A 20087-nucleotide genomic window follows, 5' to 3' on the forward strand; every position below is an offset into this window, starting at 1 on the left:
GTAAGAGAGAATTCCTTCTGCTTGACTGCCTTCAAACTGGAACATTGAATTTTTTTTCCTGCCCTTGGATTTGGTCTAAAATAGCAGCTTTTCCTGGCTCCTGAGCCTGCTGATGTTGGACTGGAACTACATCATCAGCTCTCCTGGGTTCCCAGCTTGCTGACTCACCCTGCAGACTTGGGAACTTGTCAGCCTCCATAATCCTGTGAGCCAGTTCCTTATAATAAAACTCTTGCTCTCTATCATCTCCATCTATCTCTATCTATCTCTATCATCTCCATCTGTTTCTATCTCTATCCCTATCATCTCCATCTATCTCTTTCTCATCATCTCCATCTATCTCTACCTGTAGCTCCATCTCTAGATATACATCTATTTCTATCTCTGTCTGTATATATCCCTATATATCTCTATCTCATTCTCCATCTATCTCTATCTCTATTTCTATCTCTCTCTCTATCTGTCCCTATATATCTCTATCTCCATCTCTATATATGTATCTATCTCCATCTCTCTATCTCCATCTCCATGTCCATCTCTATCTATCTCTATCTTCATCTCTCTCTTTATCTCTATCCTATCTATTATCTATCTATCTATCTATCTATCTATCTATCTATCTATCTATCATCTCCTTCTATCTCCTATTGGTTTTCTTTCTCTGGAGAACCCTAATATAGAAGTCCTGAATGTAAACTTAACTAAGCAACAAACATAAATTGAGACTGCGAAATACCTCTTTAAAACCCAGTTAAGACATGGCAGACTTCAAGGCATTGGCCCCGAATGCAAATTGTGTCATTCACCAAGTGAGAGTATTAATATCCATCACACAAGCTTGTTGGGGGCTCAAATTAGATGACATATAAAACATTGGGCAAATTGCTAAAAAACTTTGTTATTAATTATAACTTTTATCTGAAGTAACTCATAAATGGTGATGACCTTAGCAGAAATATCCTGAGTGACTCTGCAATAATTTTAAAGTGAGAGACTATTACCCCCCACAAATACATACAAACACGTACACACACTATGCACATGTTCACTACCTACAAATACATAGACACACATAGACGCTGACATGTAAACACCTGTTTTGGGAAAAAATAGTAAAAGTTGACTGTTTAACTGTTAAACATTTTTATTGTGCAGGCTTGTAACCTTTATAGGACATGCATGATAAAAAATATTGTAAAATATATCAGTAAGCATATAAAATTTCAGCAATCTTTTGGACCAGTAATTGATTTGCATGAGGGACTAAGCATCTATGTAGAACAGACATGTCTTGGAATACACAGTTTACAGACTGAATCACAAAGCCATTTCCTAAGTGATTTTCTTCATATAAAGATAAAAATATCTTTACATTTAAAAAGTATGCAGTATAGCACATTTTCAGTTATGTACACAGTTTAAAAGTAAAACTATATCCATGCCAGTGTCTGTTTTAAATGCAAAAAAGTCAAAGTAGGTAACAGGTTGGTAATTAAAGTGTCAGGAAAACTGGAAGAGGCAAAAATCAAGCGGAGTTCCAATAAGTGTATGAAAAAAAAAATAAAAGCATAACTGAAGGTTTAAGAAAAGTCCCCAAGGGCAGAATCACAATATGAGCAGGAGGAATAAAAAGCTTTTGGATATACCAGGCAGCTTTCTGTATGACTCAGGTTTACAGGTGAAATTCCTCAGTTTGAGTTCAGAAGAATTTGAACTTATTCCAGCAAAACTACTTCAATCTTTTTATTACTGCCTCCTCCCCCATTTTCTTTCTGGGCAAAGGGACGCTTGGATTAGGTCCAAAGCTCCTGGCAGCAGGAGGGGCCATGTGTCACAGCATAACAGATGGTTGCAAGTGCTTTACTGAGCAGGGGTCACGTTTGCAGCAACTCTGATAGGCTCACACAATGGCCTCCGTTTTAGGGCCCCTCCCTGGAGGCCCACTGATCAGCTGAAAAGGGAACACAATGTTGAACCACTAAACCACCCCGGTGATGGATTAGTTTGGATTCAGGAAAGCGTGATTATTCTTGAAAACAAATGAAGCTGAATAGACATGCTGACCTCATTCAGCTGATGAGAGGCAGGGAAAGCTGGCTTCCAGGCCTGCCAGCCCACAGAGGGCTCAGTCCTATTGGTCCACTTTAATTCATTTCATCGGGCTAGTGTTGACCATACTCACTATGGATAAAGATGTTGCCTGATGAAGCCCAGACGTGAGCTTCACCAGACTCTGTAGCTCAGAGTCAGAAACGCTCATGGAAAACTAGGTCATGGATATTCTAATTTTGGTCTTCAGGGAGGCTGCTGACCTAATGCGAGTTGCTGAGTTAGACCCTGTTTGAAAAGGAAAATGTGAAAAACAGGAAGGCACTTAGGTCTCGTTATCTATAGAACAAATATTCAGGCACAGAAAATATCATAGGTTAAAATTTCAAGAAGAGTAAGGCATTAGTTGGATCATGAGAAGGCAGAAGATTATGCTGGATTATGGAAGGAATGGCAGTAATCCACTAACTCCTTAAACGATGGGAAAAGAGTTTGCTGAAAATCTGCCCACATACTTGTACACTCCATGGCATACCCTGGAATTCTTCCCTTAACATAAAATGACCAACATTTTAGAGTAGGCAGTTGAGGTTGTTGGTTCTTTTTTTTTTTCTCCTCAGTTCTTCATATTTCTCTCAAATTACCTTTCAATAATATGTTCATATCTCAGCCAATAAAGCGATGGTTGATCCACATGCAAATAAAATGGTAAGGAAAAAAATTTAAATGGGTTTTAAAAATTCAGACTGCCAAAAATAGATGAAATAGCTCAGAAGAGACATAATACTTATGAAAACTGAGAAAGTGATCTTTTTGTTCTCAACCAAGACAATTCATTCATAAATTGTTGCTGTATTAGCAAGTTGAAACTTGAAATTGGCACCAGGAAAATTAAAAGGAAAAAAAATCAGGTATACTTCTATCCTTGAAATGTCATTCATATTTCTTTCTGCAAGTTGATGCGGACATTGCTGAATATTTTCCCAACAGCTTCAAAGAGTGGGTCACAGACGGTGTGGACGTAGATGGAATAGACACGGCTGATGCACTGAATCTCAATCAGGAAGCTCTTAATGCATGGTACAACTGCCCAGATGTGCAGGAAAGAGAGAATGGCGAAGTAAATGCCCCAGATGAGCGCCATTGGGATGCCAAAGAGGGCAGACAGCAAGCGGTAAAACCAGTATTTCGTCACAGTGAAGGTGGTGAAGCTGGCCTTCCAAATGCCATCGAAACTGTGTGTCCCTTCTGGTTCTGCAATCACATCTTCAAAGTCAATCTAAAAGGAAGAAGTGACAGAACATGAGCACGGAATAGAAGAAAAGAGAAAAAACCCACTATTCAGTATCCATAGACATATACTGTATTAGCATTTATGAGTTCGTTCTTTGTGAGATGCTTAAAGGCAACCAGCAGCATCAGCATCACTTGGAACTTGGAAACACAGATTTTTTCATTTTTATTTTTTTGAGACAAGGTCTTGCTCTGTCACCCAGGCTGGAGTGCAGTGGCATGATCATGGCTCACTGCAGCTTCGACTTCCCAGGCTCAAGCAATCTGCCTACCTCAGCCTCTTAAGTAGCTGGGACCACAGGTGCATGCCACCACACTGGGCTAATCCTTTTTTTTTTTTCCAAGTTTTGTTTTAAGAGATGGAGTCTCACTATTTTGCCCAGGCTGGTCTTGAACTCCTGAGATCAAGGAATCCACCCACCTTGGCCTTCCGAGGAATTGGTATAATAGGATGAGCCACTAAGCTGACCTGAAGCACAGATATTTGGGTTCCCCTTGGACCTTATTTTCTCTCAAGGGTGGAACCCAGGAGATTTTTTTAACATGTTCTCTAGGTGTGTCTCTACCACACAAAAGGTTGAGAACTGCAGCTCTAGAGAAAACCAAATGGATGTGATTAAATTTCTTGACTTAAAGTAAAACCCCCAAACATGGATAAGGATACAAGGCACTCAGTACAATGTAATGAACATGACATAATTTAACAGCCTTTGAAGACAACTACACATGCAATGTTAAGGGGCAGTTAGTTCATAATTGGTTAATAATTCTTCAAATGTCCAGTTAGCATAATTACTTCAGGAAATTAGATCATGGTGAGCTGGGAGGCATCAAGAAGGCTTCATGAGGGGGGAGATTTGAGCAGGGCTTGGGCAATTGGGTATGATTTGGAGAGGAAGAAGAAAGGGACCTTGGAAATGTGTCAAAGCCCCAGGAACAAGCAAGGGTGTCACAGCGAGTGTCTCAGGCAGAGTAGACCTGTGTCACCAAGTCTGGAAAGATGGGTTGAGACAGACTGAATATTATTTTACAGACAGTGGGGTCTATGGAAGATGTGGGAGCAGGGGAGTGAAGCCACAATCGATACACTAGTTTATCAAGATGAGTTTGACAACCGTATGCACGGTGGGAGAAGGAGGAAAGAGACTCAAGGCAGGGAGACTGTTGTTGTCACTCAAGTTTGAAGGGCCAAGACTGGAAAGGTGGTCATAAAGAAAAGAAAAGAAAAGAAGGTTCCAGAGATGCTAAGGGAAGAATCCACAGGACTTGGTTAGCTCAAGGGTGGGGATGAAAGGAGCTGGAATGCAAATTTGGCCCCTTTGCCAATAGCTCTCCCAAGTACACGTTCACCCAAACGATTAATTACAGGAAGTTTTATCCCTCTGTAAAGGTTTATATAAACTACACTGAAGCATAGGATTAAAAACAGAATTACCAACAGAAAGGTTGGACAGAGCCAGTGCAACTGCTTGGCAGTGACAGCTATAGGAAGGGATTTAATGCAGTTTGAAATCCAAACAAGTGGATGACTGCCAGCAGCGACAGGCAGGCTCAGGATTAGGGAATAAGGACTGCCATGACTCCACGGAGCTGCTCAGTGCCAAAAAGCCACCTTTGATTCAACAAAATAAAATGTCTTCTGGAAAAAGTACATGATGCTTACCAATTTTTAAAGTTTACTTTGTAGAACATTCTGTTTCTTGACTTATTGTCCAATGTTCTAATAATGTAATGTGAAAAAAACGGTATGGCCACAATTATGTAAGTGAGCTTAAGTAGATTTATTGTCACTCATTTTTTCTTCACCCATTTGGATCTAGACACAGGGTAAACATTTACTTGTGTGTTTTAAAAGGTGGCAAATCAGGTCAATACTTTTATGAAGTTTCTGTGCAAATTATTTGTCTATTATGGGTTTGTGTTCTGACACTGCATTCTTCCCAAAACTATCAAAAATAAGGGGCTGTGGTTTCCCTGCATTTAACCGCAAGACACCTAAAGAATTTTATTTTTTAAAGATGTCCTTGTTTTGTAAGAGGATTTGAAGGCAGAATTAAAATAGTACAGCAGGTGTTCTTAATCTGGGGTCAAAAGATGGGCAATGGTCACCCATGACTGCCCTGAGATGGGTACACACATTTTGACTGTATAATGGGAAATGATCCATCACTTTTATTAAAAATAGTCTGTTACCAAAGAAGGTCAGGAAGCAATTTACTGGGAGCAGAGGATTCCTACCTCTTTATAGAGCAGACCCGAAGCAGGTCTGCCTTGAGATCCTTTTCCTAGGAGGGGAAGAGTTGTGAACAGTTGTTGGCTGGTTATTATGATCAGACACCGTTCTCATTTAACTGACAACAACTCTGTAACATAGTATTCTCACTTTATAGAAAAAATGTGAGGTTCAGAAATGCTAATGAGTTGTCCAGGTAAATGAGAGGTAGATTTGAGGTTTAAATCTGGCCTGAAAGTTATCAACTTTCTTCAATATTGCACCACTTTACAAAAATGTTTTTCAAATTTTCTCTAAGGTGAGTATGCTATTTCATAATTAAAAGGCACATTAATAAAAATGAGTTAGCCAAATTTAACCCTCTGGTAACTGCAACAATTCTCACGGCATGTTCTTTGAGGACAGTGTTACGCCATATATACAATTGGTCTTTAGTGAAGATATTTATAAACATGAGTATGTAAGATTTCTTAATAATAATTCTATTTTTCTAAGCATAAATTCAAATTATTTTTCAATGAATACATTGAAGATTCTTATACTTTCTTTTAAGTTGCTTACAAAATTTCTGATGCCTGTATTTTCAGTGAAACTGCATTTTCAGAAACTGCTAGTGAGCATGATTTATCCTCAAATGTCCAAGTGAATTTAGAGCAGGTCTCCAGTGGTGGAAAGCAACATGACAAAAATAACATGTTATATAAATATATTCAGTTAGTTATTGCTGCTTAGTCTTGAATATTTAAGGCAGTTTAAAAGAAAACTAAAATTACAGCCAATTAGGTGCAGCTGAGAAAGAAAGCAACACCAGTTAAAGGAACAATAGAGTCAGAAATAAAGCTTAGTTTCTTTTTACCTCCATTTACACAGCAGTAATTAGTTTTAGAGCAGTACATGAGATAATTTATATAAAGTACTTAGTATGGGTGCAGAGCATAGCAATATGATTAGTAAATGCCCAATAGATAGTAGCATTTAAAAAAATTTCTTGCTTTTGGTGACTAGGCCGGCCTTCCTTCCTTCCTTCCTTCCTTCCTTCCTTCTTTCTCTCTCTCTCTCTTACTTTCTCTTTCTTTCTTTCCTCTCTTTCTCTCTCTCTTTCTCCTTTCCCTCCCTCCCTCCTTCCTTTCTTTTCTTTTCTCTTTTCTTTTCTTTTTTCTTTTCTCTTTCTTTCTCTTTCTTTCTTCCTTCCTTCCTTCCTTCCTTCCTTCCTTCCTTCCTTCCTTCCTTCCTTCCTTCCTTCCTTCTTCTTCTTTCTTTCTTTCTTTCTTTCTTTCTTTCTTTCTTTCTTTCTTTCTTTCTTTCTTTCTTTCCTTCTTTCTTTCTTTCTTTCTTTCCTTCCTTCCTTCCTTCTTTCTCTTCTTTCTTTCTTTCTTTCTTTCTTTCTTTCTTTCTTTCTTTTTCTTTCTTTCTTTCTTTCTTTCTTTCTTTCTTTCTTCTTTCCTTCTTTCTCTCTCTCTCTCTCTCTCTCTTTCTTTCTTTCTTTCTTTGTCTTTCTGTTTTTCTGTCTTTCAACAGGGTCTTCCTCTGTCACCCAGGCTAGAGTGAGTGGCACGATCACCACCCACTGTAGCCTTGACCTCCTGGGCTCAAGTGATCCTCCCACCTCAGCCCCCAGAATAGCTGGGACTACAGCCATGCATCACTGGCTAATTTTTTTTTTTTTTTTGTAGAGATGAGAAGGTCTCACTATGTTTCCTAGGCTGATCTTGAACACCTGAGCTCAAGCAATTCTCCTGTCTTGGCCTCCCAAAGTGTTGGGATTACAGAAGTGAGCCACTGCACCAGGCTGTGACTCGGTTTTTAAATAGACAATTGTAATAAGAGGAACTATCAGCTGCAAAGCACATAAGGACTGTGAATTTAAACCCCACCAGTGGCTCAAAAGAGCTAATTTCCACTTGTAGTAGTCTTCACCACAACCCACTGAAGTGCATGTCATTCTTCCCACTTTACAGATGAGAATACTGCTGGGGGGTAAGAAATTATCCAAGGTCACAGAGATGATAAGTGACAAAGCTAGAACTTGTTATATTTCAAGTCTGTGCTCTTTTTGCCTTTGTATTCCTGAGACCACAAGCCTCCTTTACAATTGTCTTATTTACTTAATTTTCACCCAGATAGATATGCTTCCTAAAATATTCCCATTTTGATCATTAAAATAATTACTCTTTTTAATGTTTCCACTTTAAGTTAGGACATCTAGTACCTAGGATGTTTTGCATCCTAGGTACTGGTACTAGTACATTATTGGCACTGATTGTATTTTTATGGCTCTGAACAGTATGTTCTCACAATCCTGGGCACCCAGCCAGGGACTCTCATGCTAATTGACAGATATGGAAACCGAGGCCCAGAACAATTAAAATGAGACAGACATTCTCAAGATCCCAAGTGAATCAATGGAAAAGCTGCTATTAGAACTCTAATTTCCTGATTCCCAGGTCTATGTCCAGCCTTGTGCTTCACACTTTTTCCCTAGGAAGTTACATCACCCTCCCCACATACCTTCTCTGTCTACTCCATTTATATCTCTAGGTCTCCTTTAAATCTCTCATTGCTTTCTAAGGCATTGACTTGAAAGTATCTTTGTGTGAGTTTACGAGAAATGTCCATTCTACAGTGTGAACACAGACATTTTTGTACATCTATTCATGGTAAAAAAAAAAAACAGAAAGGAATATTTTTTACAAATCCAAGTATATTTTGACATGTATTCAGAATGCACTGAATCCAACAAAGTTCAGCTAAATAATTGGTCATTGTATTTAAGGGAGTTCAGAGTTCCACATCAATCAAAGCACACCTGCTTCAGCAGATTCACAGATATTTAAAGCTAAAGGGATTCTTAAAGCAATAGAGTCACATTTGAGATAGAGAAATTGAAGACCAAAGTTGTCAGATGACTGGACCAAGTATACCTTCCCATTTAAAGGCAGCACTGGATTGCAGTTTAGGCTTAGGAACCCTCCTGGGCTCTTCCACTGCTGCTTGCTATCATCACACAGACTTGATCAGTCTAGGTGCTACATTCTGGATACATGCGCCTGAAATTCAACATCCTCAGGCTATCATGAGGTCCCACAGGTTTATTGTTGAGTGGATGATGGTGTCACTTTCTCATAATCCCTAATGGGTTCGTTGTTCACATTTAGCATCAGTTTGATTTATCTCTCATTGAAACAATCACTCCCGAGTCCCGTTTCCTAGGGTACTCACTCCACTTGCCCTTCTACAAGGGCCGGTCTTGCTTGGAGCAGCACTTTATGTGCTCACTTAGAGTTTGAGCGGAATAAGAATTAAGAATTTGCTTAAAACCTCAATGCTCAGGAGGTGTAGGTGCCATTAGTTTCTCAGAGTGGGATGCCTCAGATGAGGCTGAGCTACTCCTCCAAAAACCAACTTTCTGTTCTGTAATTTATGGAACAAGTTTGGCCTTCTGGAGAGAATTATTATGCAGACCGAAAGACGAAAGACATAAATGCACTTCATGATATTTTTGTGTCTCAGCAGACACTTTCTAAGGAGTTAACAGTTTATATTTCTAGATTTTTATAAATGACATGAAATACCTTTGTGCAGCATTGGCTTATGATACTACAATTTCAGAAGCATGAATTAACACAAATCAAGCAGCAGACGTCAAGAAAAGCAATCTGCCTTGTTGTGTTTTGATAATACTTGGCTGATGCAGTAAATCTCAGATTTCATTCTGTTCAATGTATCTGAAGGCAATATTTGAAAAACAGTTTACATGTGCACAGGATTTTTAAAATATAGAATCTTTTCTGGGTTTCAAAATCTGGACATTTTATTTTGAATAAGGAATTTTCAAGAAGAAAACCTAAGTACATTTGAGATTTCATAAGTAATGATCTTACACATTATGTTTCTATTGGAAAATACCTTTTTAGACTGCTATTGGAAATTGTGATTGTACTGGGCATATAGAACACATAAAAAACAACACATACGATGTTTACAGAAGACTTGTTTGTTGCCTGCCCAAAATTTACATTCTCACTTCTCTGCCAGCAGGATCCTGATGGATTCGAGTAATGGTAATAATCCTTTGATTTCAGAGGTGAGTCATAGTTGGTTTAGACTTGCCATGATAATGTTAGTCTTCTTGGTGAGTGATTGGTTTAAGGCAGGCATGTGACTCAGTGCTGGCCAATGAAATCTGCTAGAGGGGACTTCCAGGAAAGCTTTGTCTTCTTTATGAAAAGAGACAGAGGCATATGGCGTGACTCTTTGCCCTTTTCATCCTGCTTAGAATATGAGGTGTTGCCTATGTTGTGATTGTGAGGTGACATGCATGATTAGAAGGCCCAGAAAACAGAAAAGATGCTGCTTTTGCCATTATCAAGCTACTGAAGCAAGGCCAGCAGCTGCCCACCCCTAGACTTTTGCTTATGTGACATAGATATACCTTTATTTTTAAGCCACAGCTGTTTAGGTTTTTAGTTACCTGTAGCAGAAAGCATTCTCAAAGCACTCTTTCCTGTTGGCTTGCATGTTAGTCATACATTTCCTCTTTTAGAAACATGAGCTTAATTTCTGACCTCAACATATCTTTTCAACACTACTGGACTCTATTACCACAATAAACTGCCTGCCTAAACTGTATCAGAAAATGTTTGCTTTACATTGATAGAAGTTTTAGCAAAGCACAAATGGGATGGTACATCAACTAAGACTGTGACAAATTAATATATTCTTTTCATTTAGAAAAATCACGCTTAGATGCAATAGACAGCATCTAAGATGGATATCAATGACCCTCTCTGCTGGTGTTCATTCCCTTGCATAATGCCATCCCTCTACGTGTGGGCTGGACTTAGTGATTTGCTTCTAAATAATAAAACATGGCAAAAGTGATGGGGTAACACTTCTGAGATAAGGTTACAAAAGACTGGGACATTCACCTTGCTTGCCTTTCTTGTTCTCTCACTTGCTTGCTCTACTGGAAAGCAGCTGCCATGTTGTGAGTTGCCCTGTGGAGAGGCCCATGTGGAAAGGAACTGAGAGAGGGATCTGGCTAACAGCCATTGGGACACGGAGGCTCTCAGTCTGACAGCCTAAGAAGAACCGAATCCCACCATTGGCCACGTGAGTGTGCTTAGACATGGATCTTTCCCCAGCTCAGCCTTGAGAGGACCCCAAGCCTGAGACCTGGATTGCAGCCCCTGAGAGACCCTGAGCAGAACCATTAAATTAAATCACTTTGATTCCTAACACACAGAAACTGTGGAGCATCAATGTTTGTTGTTCTAAGCGACTCAGTTTTGAGGGTGATTTGTTATGCAGCTAGACAATTAATATAATTCCAAAACAAACCACTTTTGATGATGATTTCTTATTTTCTACTTTCTTGCCCTTTTCTATTAGACAGTTCAGTTTTCATGTTTACAGAAAAATGTATGCAATGAATGTCTATCAGATGCCCTGGAATTTGGTCCTGGGACAAAGTCCAGAAATAGATGAGAAGGAAATATAGCATTTACAACTTTCTACAATTCGTACCAAACAGAATATTAGAAAAAATTTAGGCTATAGATAGTGTTTGGGTCGAAGTATTAGCCCATATACCTGAAGTGGCTTGGATTTATACCCAGGCATGCACCAAAGACCAAGGGCCAGCTCCATCTGGAGCCCTGATCACCAGATTTCAACTCTGGAATGTAATGCTCCATTCAGCACTAGCACAGGGTTCTCGTTTCTCAGGGGTTCTCAGCAAAAGGATCACCTGGTGAAGGTGCTTGTTAAAATCCAGATTCTCCAGCCCCATTTCAGAATCAGATCAGAATCTCGGAGGTGGGGCCTGGGGATCTGTATTTTTACCAGGATTGCCCTTTGTCTCGTGCAAAAGACTGGATGGTGCCATGTTCCCTTGGATTTAATTACAGCTCCTTTTTGCATATGCCATTCTTTCTCCTTCACTCCTGACAGCCCTAGTTTGTCCCCTGCTCCTTTCTGGGAGCTCCTTATGGGCTGGATGGCATCTGGACACCAGTGGATAAATGAGTGGAGCTACTTTTTGGGAGGCTTTTGCTAATTTAAACCCATAAATATGTATTACTGGGTAAAGATAAATGACCATTATTTACTATGAAAACACACAAGTGGACAATAGAAATACTGATTTATTGTCATTATTCTAAACCCTACATAAATGCTTTAAAAAAAAAATTAAATACATACTTGTAAAATCCTACTGTATATGTCAAACCCAGTAATACAGAGAGAGGGTTTAGACCAATTTCTTACTCCCTTGTTTGTTCCCACACATATTTTTAACACGTTGAGCTTCCTTTGAAGTCGGTGGAATAAATGTTGTGTGTGAGTGTGTGGGTGCAGAGGAGGTTGAGAAATAGCACAATTAAATGTTACCAGAACAAGGAACTTTGCTCTAATACCCATGTGTTTCCTCAGAGGCAATCTTTACTGGGCCAAACTGGCACCTCTGGGGAAAAGGCTGCAGTGCTCTTGCGGCCCCTACTGAAAACAGGAGGCCTGGATTGTACTGTAGATGCCTGTGTTGACGGGGGTTCCCAGGGATATCCACCTAGACCCCTAGGAAAAATGTAAACCTCTGGAAGGAGTATTGACTCTTATTCTTGGGCTTGAACATTGGTTCCCTCGGAGTGACAGATACTAAGTAACCTCCCCTGGTGGAAGCAGGGGTTTCCAGGGTTTCAGGATGGAAGTGGGTATTTATCTACCTTTGTGAGCAGCTGAAGAGGGTTAGGGTGTGGGGTGATGGGTGTGGAGGGGACCCGCAGTCACTGACCTGAGCATCCAGCTTGGAACCTAGAGCCTCTCTCTTTGAAATGACCTCCCTCTTGTTGCTTCCCAGTCATTACAGCAGCCTCAGAATAATATTTTACATTGATAGTGTCCTATTTCACTCATCTGCTTCTCTTCACAAGTTTGTGAAGATCTAGATCACTTTTATATTAAGAATTGTCTTTTACGTCTTTTGTAAAGTCCTTTATTTCCCCACTGAAGGAAGGTCACTTGACTAAGTGACTGCATCAAGACCAGGACTTAGGGCAAGGTCTGTGTCTACTACAAACATCTGGTATCCTCTATAATACCTATTGGTACTATGCACATGTTAATTAGCATATAAATATTTCTTCGTAGGCAAATTTTATTTTTTTATACTTTAAGCTCTAGGGTACATGTGCACAACGTGCAGGTTTGTTACATACGTATACATGTGCCATATTGATGTGCTGCACCCATTAACTCGTCATTCACATTAGGTATATCTCATAATGCTATCCCTCCCCCATCCCCCCATCCCACAACAGGCCCCGGTGTGTGATGTTCCCCTTTCTGTGTTCAAGTGTTCTCATTGTTCAATTCCCACCAAGTAGGCATAGTTTAAAGGAACTATAAATGCCGATTGAAAGGATGTAGCCATATATAACATTTTACCAACCATAATATTATCTCTTATTAATTCTTTGCCTGGTATTACAAGCACATTTTGAGATATATATATTTATTTATTTTTAGCATCCTCTTTTATCCCACTATTTTATTTTAAATGATTTAAAATTCATTTAAAATAAAATAAATAAAATAATAAATACAAATCATTTTATTTTAAATGATTTTCTTATTCACCATAGCTCTAAAATACCACAACCATTCTCAAAATGAAATGGAGGTTGATTATCACTTAGGTCACTTGGACAGCATGGAAAACCCACTGACAAGGGGATAATTCAAGCTCAGAAGTCTTCACCTTTAAAGAAAAACAATTTAGAAAACATAGGTTGAAGCATGTTTTGTGCTTGTTTGGGTTTTCTCCCATGACCTGAATCACTGCAGTTGTGTAGACTTGGCCCCAAAGTGGTGGACATGCACTGGAACATGATGAGGAGGGGGCTTCAGGGAGGAGGCAGGAGAAGCAGCCCAGACCCAGCCCTCCTTTGGTGCCTCTTGTCTCCACTCTTCCTCATGTTTTCCCATGTGTGTGTGCGTGTCTGTGTACGTGCACGTCTGTGTATGTGCGTGTCTGTGTATGTGCACGTCTGTGTATGTGCGTGTCTGTGTATATGTGTTTGTACAGGAAAAGAAGCATATACATAACACGTACTTTAGAATGACTTCAGGTGACTGTGTTTTCTTTTCTGGCGTGGGTGGGAAGGATGCATAGAACAAGGGACAGCATTATCTCCAGTGTCCTTTATGTGTCGTTAATGGACTGCAGGCATTGGTGTGGCAGATATATTCCAAGGCAAGAGCCTTTTACGGACCTTGGAATAGCAATAACTCATGTTACACAGTGCTGTATGCCTCAGTGGATTCACATCATGCCCTGTGTGTGAGGACCTACAAGACAGGTATGATTTCCCCCATTTTACAGATTAGGAGACTGAGCCTCAGGGAGGTTGTAATCGGTGATTGAACTAAACTAGGATTTTGCTCTCTCAGTTCCTCATTCGCTCTCCCTCTATCACACCATTCTCCTTAACCCCACCCCAAACTCCTTGTTCTGTTTATGTAAGCCTCTCATTCAAACAGAAGCACATGGGGATTTCTGAACCCATGCACTCTGGTTGCTTTTTATTGTCTACATCCATACTTGCCGTCCAAACTGTAAAACATGCCTCGCCTCCCTCTGCAAGTGACCATTTCCACCAAGGAAAGGGTGTGTGATCCAAGCAAGAGGATGTAGCTGGCTGGCTTCCTTCTGCTCTCAGGCCTCCACATTCAGCATCACTCTTACTCCTCAGCAACCTAATTCTCTTCTGGCCAGGGCCCCTGGGCATTTGACTGACCATTGGGTACCAGGATCCTCACTGTGTTGTCATGTCTTTATGACCTTTCCTGTTTACTATAACATTGTACGTTCCCCTTACTCCATTCCGTTAGTGTCAGCGGTTCCCATACATTAGCATACTTAAGAAATTTCTGGGGATGCTTATTAAAATGCAGACTCTTGGGCCTTGAGATTATGAATCAGTGCTCCGAGGGCAGGGTCCAGGCAATTATACCTCAACCCCTCATTTTGATGCAGCTGGTCTGAGGGGGACAATTTGAGAAACAAAGATGGCTTAGGCTTCATTCTCTGCTAGGGGAGCGGATCTGAAAAATGTGACACTCAGATGTGAGTGAGTGTGATAATCCATTACTGTGTTGCTTTTGAAGAGCAGGTATAAAAGGCAATATGATGTCCTGGTTAATAGCATGGAGGCTGGGCTCGAATCTCTGCTCCTCAGGGTTATCTCATCTAAACTACTAAACCTCTTTGTGCCTAAGTTTCTTATCTGTAAGATGTGGTATGATAGTACCTACATCTTAGGGTTGTTGTCTGGGCATGAGTTAATTTATGCAAAACATTTAGGGCAGTGCCTGCTACATCAGGAGCTACATCAGGTGCTCTGGCCCAGGTGCCTCAACCAGAAGTGGAGAGGTTTCAGGGACGTCAGTAACAGTATTGGGAAGATGGAAAAGATATTTTGGAAAAGGAGAACCTTTTGGCATTCCTGAAATCGTTCCATGTCAGTGACTGCTCATTTTGTATTCTGCCATTAAGCAAGCAAGAAGGATGAGTTCATCTCTAGCGAGTCAATGAGGCTTCTGGAGTTTATTACCATGAGGCACACAGTGACCCAATGTACCCCAGGGAGATGATGCCCCAGCTGATGAGTGCACAGATGTGTCAGAGAAAGTTGCCCTGACATTCCACATAAGCCACTCTCTTTGCTTTGGATTAATTCCTTTTCATCTTATTCCTCCTTTCCTTTTGTTTGAAGGCAACCATCGGGTTTCTCCATCTTTTGCTCTTCTTAGGAGGGAGTATGAGTTTTCCTGGGGTTTGTATTACTTTGAAAATTTAAGCTAAATCTTCCTACACTGATAACAAAGATACCCGTTTCTAGTTCATATCCTGTTATGCATTGAATTATGTCCCTTTTGACAAGTTCTGTTGAAATACTAATCCCCAGACACTCAGGATGTGACTTTATTTGGATATAGGGTCATTGCAGATGTAGTTAGTGAAGATGAGGTCATACTGGAGTAGGGTGGACCCCTCATCAAATATGACTGGCGTCCTTATACGAAGATGGCCATATGCAAACACACAGGCAGAAGGCCATTAACGATGGAGGCAGAGTGGAGTTATGTAGCTGCAATCCACAGAATGCCAAAGATTGCCAGCAAACCACCAGAACCTAGGAAAGACAAGGAAGGCCTTCCCTCTAGTCTTCAGGAAAAGCATGGCCTTGCTGACACCTTGATTTTGGACCTCTAGCTTCCAGAATCATGAAATTTGTCCCCAAGAAATTTCTATAGCTATAGGCCATCCAGTTTGTAATGCTTTGTTAGGGAAGCCCTAAAAAATGCACACACATTCCCTTAGAAGTCACCAAAATGATCCTCAGGGATAGGATTTGGGATTTCTGGCATATTGTTTTTTATGGGGTTCCCACGTGGGAACCTAAAACTGCACTGCAGACCAGCTGTCTGTGAGCAGTCTGAGGGAACCCGGAGCCATCGCTTGCATCCACATGGCCTCACGTGTTCATTACCACAAAAAACATCTAGTGGCAGCTGGCTCAGTATAAAGCAGGCTCTACAGATCTTGATTCTTTTTTGTCCTCTGGTGTCAATTTGGTAGCACTTGTTGATGTTGAGTGTTACCAAACAAGTGACATTGAACAGCGAACAGTATAAAAATAGGCCACAGAAGGGCCAGCGATAGCATGGATACTGGGTGATTAGTTAGTGAACTTGAACAGAGAGGAGGGACAACTCAGTGTTTGCCATCTTTGAGGAGAAAGAACCACAACCCCTCCAAGTGTTGAAAGTTCTGTCCCAGATAGAAAAATCCTACCTTGTTTAATGTATGAAAATCTTATTTTATCCAAACATGCAATTACAGGGATTCATCCAGAAGCCTGGTTTCCTTGCTAAATTCTGTGTTTACACTTGGGAGTTTGTTATTCTTCAACCTTCTGGGGGTGTCATGGGACAAATCTGAATGATTACCACACGAAAGAAAATAAAAGCTCTTTCTTTTCTATCAAAGACACAAGAAACGGAAATGTCTTCATCATTTTCAGGCTATCCATTGGTCTGCGTGCACATTTGTTTGAACTAGAGCTTTTTAAACACCATTAGCATCTTTTCAGTTTCTACAATACACTTCCTCATGGCGGAGGTTGTTTCCTACTATTCAGTTAAGTCAAACTAGGGTTACTAATAGCTTTCATCTTACCTCATTGCTGGAATATTTTTTCCTCCAGTGCTTCTAGTTCGTTTACTAAACACACAGAAAATGAATGAAATAAATCTCTGCAGGTTTGAACATTGCTTGGCAAGTGAGGAAAAAGATATACACTAGGGTTCTTGCAAAGTCTAGGCAAGGATAATCACAGCTCATTATACAGAATTGTTCGATACGCTGTATAATGTGGCTGTCAAGATGCAGTCCCCAACCTCTACAACAGGGTTTTTCTACCTGGACACCATTAACATTTTGGGTCCAATGATTCTTCGATACTGGAGTGTGGGTGGGGGTACTGACCTGTGCACTGTAGGATGATTATAAGCATCCCTGTTTCTCTACCCAAGTAGAGCCAGAAGCATCCCCCAAATTCTGACAACGAAAACTATCTCCAGACAATGCCAAATATCCCCTGGAAGGGAAGAAAAACTTTCCCTTGATTGAGATATACTGCTCTAGAAAATCAGAATACAATGTAATAAGATACAACTTGAAGTTGAGAAATATTTCTAGCCTAGAATGCTTGTTTATTTATTGCAGGCACTTTTGGCTTGCTGTACTGTGACTTTGTGAGTTCATTCATTCATTTACCCAATATTTATGAAGCATCTACGTTTTGAGGATAGAGTAAGTGAAATGAGGAAACAGGACCAGGACAAGGTCAATGAGCTGGCCATGGGTAACTGACCGATAAAATAGAGACCGCCTCTGGCTTCTCAGGCTCACTCAGGAATCATTACCAAGGAGGGGTGTGGTGCACTGTCTTACTTTTAACGTAATAGAGGAAGTCATTTTCGTACTTGCCTCTCTAAATCACTAACCCCTAGAATTCAGACTGGAATCTTGAGTATATCTCGCAGAACAATTCCCCAAACCCTTTTCTACATCAAGGACTCCCCATTTGCTGTTGATTTTGCCTGGAGCACTCCTTCAGCACTCTGCACTTGGCTCACTTTGAGTTCTTCATAATGTTTTAACCTAAATGTTTTCTTCTTCAATGACTTCTTTCTAGCCCCCTCCTACTTTTCTTACCTGGACCTTTTACTTTATTTTATTTTATTTTTTCATCTAGCCTATCACGTCCTTATTTAATGGAGTGTGTGTGTATCTGTGTGTGTGGTTATTATTTCTGATACTAGACTCTAAGCTCCCCGGAACGTAGTAGGTACTAAATTGATATCTGTTGAATAAATGAATGAATTAGTGAATACTGCTATTTAGTAAGTTATATTTTTCTCTTTCTCCTGTTTGCAAGAACATGAACCTGATAAAATCTCCCAGGGAAAGGAGAATTCTGAATGTGTTATTATCTGGCGTAAGAATTAGTAATTGCTTTCACTGATTGAATTTATTTATTCTAATCCAGGCATAATTTTGGTAAAAAGGTGAACCAAATGGAAGACAAATTAATTCAGTTTTTGCTTATCATGAAATCTGAGTTAAAACCTACAAGTTATGGCATAGCTCTACCCATGGAGATGATGATTTCCTTAAGAAGGTTTAGGTGGTCTGGAATTCAAATGCCTTCATGTTTATCTTCAGAATCATATGGCTGGGGTGTTAAGTGATGGAATTAAAATCATGCAGGGGCCTAAATTCTAACATTTATATGGGTCAGAGAGAAACAAACTCTTTACAGCTGAGTAATAGGAAAATTTGACTGTAAGTAATAGAGTTTCTGCCCTGTAGCTCTTAGTCATCTGATCCGATTGCTCACAGATGGGCTGTCAAAAACAACAACAACAACAAAAACTGTAGAAATGGGGCCATGAGAACTAGGTGAATCTGACAACTGTCAGCACTCAGAAAGTCTGAGCACTTTTTATTTAGCTAGATCTTCTTAAGACCACTGCTCTAACTAAAGTTGCAAGTAATTATGCACTTCTCTGTCATGTGAACTAAGATGAATTGGCTGGTTGCAAAAACAAACAAAAACAAACAAACAAACCCAGAAAACTTAAAAAACAAAAACCTGAAAGTTTGTAGCCCACTTTGGAAATGATTTTCTGATCCATCTTAGAACACATACAAACAATTTTGCAGCAAGGATGATAGAGGGAAGACCACAGAGCTCTGAGCCCAGATCAGAACGGGAAATGAACTCCAGCTCTTGATCTTCTTCAGTACCAAATATTTATTTGTGGTCCATTTGCATTCAGCACGCCATCGGTTGATAGCTCAGTATTTCAAAGATGATTTAATTAATACCACAGTCTGAATAACAACAGTGAGGATGCCAACTGGTAAAACCTAGGAAGAGGGTAATAAAAATACTACTGATGAGAGGTTTTCCACTGTCTCTTTGCGTGGGCTTTCTGCACTCTTACAGGCTTTGACTCTTGTATGAATACTGGTCAACTGGAATCGCAGAATTTTATAAATAAAGGCAACTTACACACTGTCTGCTTCTACCTCTTGATTTGAAGAAACTGCTGTCCAGAGTGTAAGTGCCTTTTCCAAGGCCCAATATAACCCTGGAGGTCCATGTTCAAGAAAGGACTGGAATTCAGTCCTTTATTCTGAGGCTCAGTTTCCTTGTCTGCTCTGAGGAGTGACCAGTATCTTCTCAGTAACTTAAGGTCTCTTTTCTGTGCCAGGAGCTGGAGAAAGAATGATGTCTGCCTGTCCCTGGGCCCTGGGAAGATCTCTGAGGTCACTGGCACTTTGGGAATTTCGCTGCATGATTTGGAAAAAAACTAGTGCATGTTGTCAGCTTCATTCCTAGTATGTCTAAGCCATGAACTCAGGTGGGAAAAGGGGGAAGGGGATGATACTCTGGTGTTCTAACTGGCTAAGCTTCCTCTTAGGAAGAATTAAAAATAAACAGGCAAAGGAAAGGAAGGAACCACAGAGCTGGATTACATAAGTGATATGAGATTTGTGCTATATACAAAGCATATCTCATGCAGTTGCTAAAGCAGTGTGCAAGAAAGAATTTTTTTGTAATAGAAATTTGAGTGACAAATATTATATTCCAATAAAAATGCCAAGGACCTCCCCAAATGAGGACCTAGTGAAATGACAACTACCCCACTGTGGCCCTGAAGGTCCTGAAAGTCTTGTCATGATAGAGTGTTTTATTATTAAAACATTCTGAGAGTCTAAACCAGACCCAATTCTCACTATACATTAGCAGCACCTGAGAACCTTAAGAAAAGAATACAGAATTCTGGGCCCCACCATAGACCAATTAAATCAGAATTTCTAGAACTAGGGTGTTTAAAACAGTGTTTTTAAATGTTCTGCAGATGATTTGCAGCC

The 20087-nt window shown here is 40.1% G+C and overlaps 1 protein-coding gene across 2 annotated transcripts in view; it reads right to left on the reverse strand.

Annotated features, from left to right (window-relative positions):
- Positions 1–1126: 1126 nt before the first annotated feature.
- The window catches only part of CAV1 (caveolin 1), a 36441-nt gene continuing 17480 nt past the window's right edge, over positions 1127–20087 (reverse strand). For both annotated transcript variants that reach the window (XM_050785132.1, XM_050785131.1), the window contains exon 3: positions 1127–3328. In XM_050785132.1, the coding sequence (XP_050641089.1) occupies positions 2987–3328 (342 nt within the window). In that variant the 3' untranslated portion in view covers positions 1127–2986. The remainder of the gene's footprint in view (positions 3329–20087) is intronic.

This window comes from Macaca thibetana, chromosome 3 (assembly GCF_024542745.1).
Source record: "Macaca thibetana thibetana isolate TM-01 chromosome 3, ASM2454274v1, whole genome shotgun sequence".
Taxonomy (NCBI): Eukaryota; Metazoa; Chordata; class Mammalia; order Primates; family Cercopithecidae; genus Macaca; species Macaca thibetana.